This window comes from Octopus bimaculoides, chromosome 1 (genome assembly GCF_001194135.2).
Source record: "Octopus bimaculoides isolate UCB-OBI-ISO-001 chromosome 1, ASM119413v2, whole genome shotgun sequence".
Lineage (NCBI taxonomy): Eukaryota > Metazoa > Mollusca > Cephalopoda > Octopoda > Octopodidae > Octopus > Octopus bimaculoides.
Window position 1 is genome coordinate 165,887,716 of NC_068981.1, and position 9,200 is coordinate 165,896,915.

Here is a 9,200-nt window from a genome sequence, read left to right on the forward strand (position 1 = left end):
ATATGATATGATGATCATCATCATTTTATATATGCTGTCCATGTGGGCATGGGTTGAACTGATCTGCTCATCTGGATGGGCCAGAATGGATGGGGGGCTCTGTTCTCTTGTTCTCCAATTTGGTTTGGTTTGTATGGCTGGATGCCTTTCCTAACACTAACTGCTTTACAGAGTGTACAAGGTTCTGTTTTCAAACCACTATCACTAAAGAATTGTCATGTTGTCAATAAGACTAAAGAGTTCTCATAGCATCATACTTTACAAAGTATGAAAATGTGTGGCTTAATGGTTAGGGTATTCAGTTCACAATCATAAGGTTGTGAGTTCAATTCCTGGTGGCACATTGTGTCCTCGAGCAATACACTTTATTTCACATTGCTCCAGTCCATTCATCTGGCAAAAATGAGTTGTACCTGTAATTCAAAGGACCAGTCTTGTCACACTCTGTCATGCAGAATCACCTTGAGAACTATGTTAAGGGTACGCGTGTCTATGGAGTGCTCATCCACTTGCACGTTAATTTCATGAGCAGGCTGTTCCATTGATTGGATCAACTGGAACTCTCATTGTCATAACCAACCAGTGTACCAGTTACTTTACAAAGTGTATGGAATGCATTTTACATGATGCCAGAATTAGAGAGAGAGAGAGAGAGAGAGCCATGTCCTTGTCACAACTAAAGTGATCTCTGCTCACTTGTCTACCTCATTAGAGAGTAAAGAAGTATGAGTGATAGAAGCATGAACAATAGTGATGAAAGAGATGTGTGATAGTGGAATGAGAAATAGTTCTCAGTATTCTGAAATAAATACAAATATTTGAGGCAATATGACTGAGATGATAGATGTTCAGGATGTGTGAATGAAAAGGAATAAGATTATGTTGGCAGACAATGTGATATAGACTGATGACATTACAAGAGATGAATATTTCATAAGTATATGTATGCATACATGCCTCTGTATGTGTATGTGTGTGTGTGTGTAATATAAACATGTATGCATCATCATCATGTTACATTTGAATTCTGTGTTGACACATGTATTGGTCATCACACGTTGAGTCAATTCTTAATCCAAGTTACTGCTTTTCCAGACAAATCGGAGGACATACGTAAGCATGCATATATTATGTATTGGGCCTTTTAATCCATAGTCTGATTTATCTGCATCACCACCTGGATCCTGGGTACTCTGAGCTCTGTCCATTCCCTTGCAGACATTTGGAGACTTTGAAAAAGTTCTTTGACACTACTTCTGCTTGTTTGACAAAGAAAAATGCCAAAATGTAAGAGCTTTATTTAAGTTTTTCATAAGAGAGTTCAAGCTAGTCGCTATCAAAGTGACAAAACTTTTTGAGTTAAGAGAGTTCCTGGTATTTGTAAATATGAGGTTGAGTTTGTGTGTTGGTTGAGCTGTCAAAGCACACACTAAAGTGTGTGCCTCTGTTCACCTAAAGAATCTCAGGTGAAGAATTTTGGGGAATGTCTTACAAATCTTCACTGAGCCACTAATAGACTGGATTTGGAAAATCCATGTCAGTTACTTTTGGTCTTTCTTTGAAGAACCTAAGAACCTAGTATATCTAGGATTTGTGTATATTTTTGTGTATGTATGTATATATGTATGTATGTATAGAATAAAAGGACAGACAGGCAAACAACAGGTATCGGGTCAGATTATAAAATATATTTAAACAACATGGCGTAGGAGTGGCTGTGTGGTAAGTAGCATGCTTACCAACTACATGGTTCCGGGTTCAGTCCCACTGTGTGGCACCTTGGGCAAATGTCTTCTACTATAGCCTCGGGCCGACCAAAGCCTTGAGTGGATTTGGTAGACGGAAACTGAAAGAAGCCTGTCGTATATATGTCTATGTATATATGTATGTGTGTATGTGTATATGTTTGTGTGTCTGTGTTTGTCCCCCCAACATCGCTTGACAACCGATGCTGGTGTGTTTACGTCCCCGTAACTTAGCGGTTCGGCAAAAGAGACCGATAGAATAAGTACTAGGCTTACAAAGAATAAGTCCTGGGGTCGATTTGCTTGACTAAAGGCGGTGCTCCAGCATGGCCGCAGTCAAATGACTGAAACAAGTAAAAGAGAGTAACATCTAGATGGAAACGAATGCATAAAGGAGTATACTCGCAAAACACAGGAGATCGGTAAAAGCGCCAAGAAGAGATGTTTGTAATAGGTGCGATGTACGGTGGTTGTATGTATGTGTGAATGCATGTAGTAAGTATGTATTTATACCTATATGTATCTAAGAGGCATGTATGTATGTATGTATGTCTGAACGAATGTAATAAGCATATATGTACGTATATACGTAATAAACGTGTGTGTGTGTATGTGTAATAAGCATGTGTGAATGTATGTATACGTTATTGTATTAGAATGCCATCCTAGAATATTTAGGAACCACTCCGGGATAGTCTGTATTTAGTGTCGGAACCAGTGAAGCAGCTTGTCTTGCTAGATAAATATTTCACACCATTGTCATTCATTGTTCTTCTCACCTTTGCCACCACCACCACCACCACCAGTTCTTAGCATTCTCACAGTTTTGATAGTGACTCAGAACCTACAAAGACAAAGACAATGGAATAACCACTACGACCACCTCTTCTTTTCTCCTCTGCAATCTTTACCGAATACATATTGATTATAATATTTAAGCACATAGGCACACTTTTATACATACATACATACACTGCAACGCGTATTAGCATATTACATATACCCACATACTGTTACACGCACACACACACACAACTCATATGCTGTTTCTATCTTCATCAAACAATAACAACTTTTCGCTGTCTCACCACTTCGCATACTCTCTATCGACACTTAGACGCCCCAACTCCCACACACTCAAAACATTTGTTGTCTTTCTCACTTTGTCTTATCCTTCTCAGTGCATACATTCTACACTGCAACAACACCTTGCAATATCTTTTCCTATATGTTACACTGCAACAACACTAGGCGAAACTTCTCTCTCTCTCTCACACACACACACACACACACACACACTACTTACACTTATAACATTTAGCTCTCACTCCCCGCTTTCCTAATACTTACAGCACTTAGCTCTCTTTCTCTTTCTGCTCAGTATACAGAAATAATAAACACTGCATTTTCTCTCTGTATACTGCACTGTAAAGCTTGTTTCTGTTTTACTTTGTAACATTCCTGTGGCTCCCGTTTATTTATGAGATTATAATACAATATTCTGTAACAGCATTTGTTCCTGTAATCTTTCACCTCGCACATCTCAGTAACATTGTATAGGAACCTCTCTATACAGCCGCTCGACCTGTTAACAATAGCAGCCAAATCTCTCAAATTATACCCCTACTGTATAAGAAAAAAAGAACACATTGGACAATGTAATCTTAGATATACAAAAAGATGTGATGGTTACGGCTAGAACACATCGATCGTAAGTCAGCTTTTTAGGGCTAAATAACAATAGGCGCAGGTCTGGCTGTGTTCCAAGTTCTGTCCGACTGCGTGGCACCTTGCACAAGTGTCTTCTACTGTAAAACATTTTGAGTGGATTTGGCAGACGGAAACGGAAAGAAGCCCGCCGTGTATATATATGTGTGTGTGTGTGTCCTCCTACCACCGCTTGGTAACCGGTGTTGGTATGTTTACGTCCCTGAAACTCAGCGGTTAGACAAAAATGACGATGTACGAAGCTTAGATAAAAATAAGTCCTGGTGTTGATTTGTTCGACTAAAACCCTTCAAGCCGGTAGCCCCAGCATGGCTGCAGTTAAATGACTAAAACAAAAGATAGTTGCACCTGGCGTCCATCAATCGACCCTAACCCCCACTTCAAGCTGTCACTGTAGTTACTTTGCCCTGCTACACTCACCTCAGTTACAGTACTTCTTTCTAGGCTGGTAAAAGTAGCAGTCAAATTACTCTCAAATGTCATACCATCGTCTCATTATGAAGGAAGGACACGTTTAGAGAAAGAGAGCGCGTGTGCGTAGTTGAAAGAGATTTTCCATGGTTGGTGTCGTAGAGGTACGAGAGGACGGAATGGTCACGATTGAAATGCCAGTGATCATAGGTTTCTGTCAACTCAGTGAGATTTGACATAGAGAACAACAAGCCATATTTACTTTCTCTCTCTCTCTCTCTCTCCCACTGCACTTTAACAATATTTACTGTACCTCCTCTCCGTGTTATAACCATTTGCCGGCTTCTTTCTCCCGCGACGGATTCATACATATAATACACACACACACACGTAGATGCATGCATTCACACATTGTTTACACGCTATTTACTGCAGTCCTCCTCAACACACAAATTGCTATACAATTGTCTCGGCATTTCCACGAGGATTATTGACCCAATCACATAAAATCTCTCTCGCTCACCCATTTGCTATCTCTCTAGCTTTCTTTCTCTTTCTCTCTGCCTTCACATCCCGGTGTTGTCACTGTTAAGATATGCATAAGTAATTGTGTATACGCTAATACGTGTGTCTTTCTTTCTTTTTTCTTTTCCTCTTCTTTCTCACACCACTCCTTCACTTCTCCTTCAGCTCTCCCTTCTCCCCGCATTATCTTGCTTCTGACTTCATAATTTCCTCGTTCCATTGCGCTATATATCTCTAACAACTCTATCGTGTGAAAACGTCAACAAACACACAAATACGGCCACCATCCGACCAATCAAGCAACAATAAAAGTGTACTAAATAATAACTCCGCCACCATCACTAACAACTACAACAATGTGTTTGTGACAAGTTCAAGTTCACCCTCGCCTTCTTACCTTTTAATTACCTCAAGTAATACAAACAGTACACACGCAGGACTCCTTCTAATATGTGCAGGGTGGTTGCTCGGCTGGGTTTACTGATATATATTTTGTTATTCCAGTTTATCGATCTCTTTCTTCACACATTGGAACCATTGTAACTACTGTTTGTTACTACTTCAACTACTACTCCCAGTGCAGTTCTTTTTTTTTGCGTGTACTTAATACTGTGAAAACCAGAAAGCAAAGCATTTGCTGCTAAATGTTTTACTTCTTACACCAGAATCAGTCGACCGAATTGAACAGCAGGCAACATAATGCTTATCGTATCTTCTGCTTCCAAAATGCCTTACGCAACAGGTAAGATCAAATTATTACGCCGTATTGTATTGTAGGGGCAGGGTAAGCCCCAAGTACTTCGAATCTGGGACCCCATTACTACAGGATTCGATTTTGTACTGGAATTAAAAAAAAAGAAGGAAAAAAATGAATTCTCTGGACATCAATAACTTTAGCAGAAAAGAAAAAAAAAGGCTCTGGCTTAACGGGTCTTCGGTTTGTGCAACTATAATTTTTCAGTTTTTTCCTTAAATTTTCTTTTAAGCTACTTATGCAATCAACGGTGGTTCTGTCCACTAAAACAATATTTACGAGTCTATAAACACGCTATCACCCACAGATATTCTATACTTATCTAGCTTTTATCATTGACTCTCTTCTGTCTATTTCTCTGTGTACAACAGATCTATCCGATCATTCATCCATCCACCTCCCCACTCATTCTTATATTCCCTAATTACTGAGCCCCTTTTAACGTATTTTTCGAATGTTTTCTTATCAACCTTGGAGAGTCTAAATATTTCTGCTCCATTGCTCTCTATTCATATATCTCGTCTTATCAGTATCACATTTTGTTTTACATAATATAATTTAAGATATGTTATTTAACCAAAATGAATTAGTGTAACTCTGTATATAAGAGAGGGTGAGAGAGAGTATTCATACACACGTTAATTTACACTTCACTCTTGCTATAAACCTATACGGAATAATATTTTTGTGCCAATAAAACACACACACACACGCGACTCTTCTTAAGACAGAGGATCGATTCTCTTTTCAGGAAGAGATGCCTTAAGATAATTGAGTAAACTCTTCAGAAACAATTAAGGAGAAAATTGAACCCAATGGTATATGATCTTAGAAATATAACATATATAATTTCTTATATAGTCCCACCCCCTTTTGGACCGTATAGTTATGTAAGGGAGGGGAAAAGAAGTGAAACAAGAATGTGATTCCCACCACCACCTCGTCCCCGTGTGCCTTTCTCAACACATTAACAGCTTCTCTAAAGTGACTAACAAAAACTGCTATAAACCAGGTTCCCTTGAATAGATATGTCTGGATATATAAATATGTATGCACAGTATTTGTTCAGACTTTTTACTTTCTGTGTTCAAATCCTGCTGAGGTCAGCTTTGCCCTTTATCCTTCCAGGATGGATAAATTAAAATACAGAATCCATGTAATCAACTAAGCCCTTCCTCTCCAAATTACTAGCTTTGTACCTAAATTAGAACCGTCAAGGTTAACTTTGCCTTTTATCCTTTCAGGGTCAGTAAAATAAAGTTCCAGTCAGGTACTGGAGTAACCCCTCCCCTCAAAATTGTTTGTTTTGTGCCTAAATTAGAAATCATTATTAATGTTGTTGTGCCTATAGTAAAAAGGGTTATTAATGTTGTTATTGCTGGTTAATAGTGATTAGGACAATACATTCAACTGAATCGCATGGCTGAAGTATTGAACTACTGACTGCAAAATTTTGATTTAAAATGTTGTTGTGTACAGCCTCCTATACTAACTAGCAAATTATTTGTAATGTTAAAAAAATAAATCACTGCCGGATATTATTTAGAAAAGCTTCATCCTATCTAGATTAGAAGAAGGCAAAGTGTTTAGTACTGAGATGAGACAATGCTTGTGAAAATATTTCCTGAGGAAATTCATAAGGAACTGCCTCTCTCTCTCACTCTTTATATGTTGTGGGTTCATAAACATATTGTAATTCTTGGATAAGAAGACAGTCTCTTTTAATAACATGGACTGTCTCAGATGAAGTTTCACATCACAAACCATCAAATCACTTTGTAATTTTACAAACCTGTTATTGAGAACGGTAGTGAATTATCAACATGCAGTCATAGATGGAGTGGTCCATTGAAAACTAAATCCTTTTAGCCATGCACTTATTGCAGTGCCAGTGACAAAACACACACTTGTATCCTCTTTCTGTCTGCTAGTCATCCTGTACTCTCATAATCCTGTAGTTAATGTCCTATTTCATTGATGAGTGATTCATTTAGGAGAAGTAATTTATGCAAATCTTTAAAATTTCAAAACTTATTGCAACACCACACTTTGTGATGAAGGAGCTTCTACATGTCTGAGTGCAACTTGCTAGAAATAGCAGTCAAATTTCCCACACCTCTTAAAAGAAATTGTGTAGACAGAAATCTCAATGGGAACCTATCAAATGGATCTTGTCATACTGTATCTTGCCGATTCTACTTGAGGATTACATTAAGGGTACAAATATCTATGGGATACTTACCCATTACACCATAATTCAATGAGGAGATAGTTCAGTTGATGAAGCAACAGGAATAAGCACAAGCGTGGTTATGTTCTTGTGTTTAGTTTTATTGTGTGAGACCTTGAGCAAATGTCTTCTAGTTTAACTTTGAGCCACCCAAAGCCTTGTGAGTGGATTTGGTGGGCAGAAACTAAAAGTAGCTTGTGTGTGTGCCTTTGTCTTGATATCACATGATTATAAATGAACATCACCATCATACAAGTGATGTTGTTTGCTTCCAGTCTTTTGTGGAAAGTGTCTAACCATGGGAAATATTTCCTTGCTTGGAGACAGGTGAAGATTAGCAACAGGAAAGGCATCTGACTTTGGGGAAATCTGCCTGAACAAATTTTGTCTTGTCAACGAAAGCATGATGATGATGTGTACTCATCTTCAAAGCCAACTGAAAGCCATTTACCTTTTAACTAACAGAAATAGGTACCAGTAAAGCTAATTGCTCATGACTGGATGAAAACTCAAGTAATTAATTCTGATTTATCACGCAGACATGAGAAGAAGGCAATATCAATGTCTTGAGCAGACACTAGACGAATTTCATAGAGACTGAATTGAGCTTAGTAATATTGAAAGAAAAAAGACCCCCTTCGGTCATGAATGACCATGGGATTGCACCTAGAGAGTAACCCACCAAGGCACTGGCCTGGGCAAGGTTGTTTATTGTAAACCAGCAGTCACCCATTCATACTACCAATGTTATCCAGTGACATTGCAACTCGTTTCTGCAGCTGAGTGAACTGGGGCAGCGTGAAATAAAGTGTCTTGCTCAAGAACACAGCACACAGCCTGGTCCAGGAATGGAACTCACTACCTCATGATTGTGAGCCTGATGCTCTAACCACTGAGCCATGCACCTTCACTGGTAATGATTGACCCTGTCTTTGAAATTGATAAAATAGCAATATTACTGATACTTATTTTATCAACTACAAAGACTGTACCAAGCATAGCAGAATTATAATTCCAAAACTTAAAGATATATAGGTGCAGACATGGCTGTGTGGTTAAGAAGTTTGCTCTGCAGCCATATGATCTTGGGTTCTGTCCCACAAGCCAGGACTTTGTGCAAGTGTCTTCTACTATATCTCTGGATTGATCAGTGCCTTGAATGAATTTAGAAGATGGAAACTATGTAGAAGCTTGCCACACACGCACGCACACGCACACACACACACACACACACACACACACACACACACTCTTAAGGCAAGCTGACAGAATCATAAGCACACCAGGTGAAACACTTAGTGGTATTTCGTCCATCCTTATGTTCTGAGTTCAAATTCCACCAAGTCAACCTGGCCTTTCAGGGTCAATAGAATAAGTTCCAGTTGAGTACTGGAGTTGACGTAATCAACTTAAAAATACTCCTGGATAAGAGTATAAAATCCTGCACTTCTCTGCTAAGCCATGTCAAGCCGATGTGGTAGAGTAGGCTCATCAAACCAGTTGCAGTTGGTGCAGGGGATATGCTGAGGCCTTTGTCCTGCAGTGAACTGGACATAAGCAATCTGATTTAATCCAATATGTGTATATGTTTTCTTTTATTCTTTTATTTGTTTCAGTCATTTAACTGTGGCCATGCTGGAGCACCGCCTTTAGTCGAGCAAATCGACCCAGCACTTATTCTTTGTAAGCCTAGTACTTATTCTATCAGTTTCATTTGCCCCTCACACCATAATTCTATCGGTCACTTTTGCTGAACCACTAAGTTACAGGGACATAAACACACCAGCATCGGTTGTTAAGTGATGGA

General features: G+C 38.8%; 1 protein-coding gene across 2 annotated transcripts in view; it reads left to right on the top strand.

Annotated features, from left to right (window-relative positions):
• The window catches only part of LOC106869320 (EVI5-like protein), a 301,815-nt gene that overhangs the window by 87,993 nt on the left and 204,622 nt on the right, over positions 1-9,200 (top strand). Inside the window, exon 1 of one of the 2 annotated variants that reach the window (XM_014915018.2) lies at positions 4,643-5,151. The exons of the other annotated variant lie outside the window; for it this stretch is intronic. Coding sequence (XP_014770504.1) covers positions 5,109-5,151 — 43 coding nt within the window. The 5' untranslated portion in view covers positions 4,643-5,108. Of the gene's footprint in view, positions 1-4,642; positions 5,152-9,200 lie in introns of those variants that run through there. 2 annotated transcript variants of the gene reach the window in all.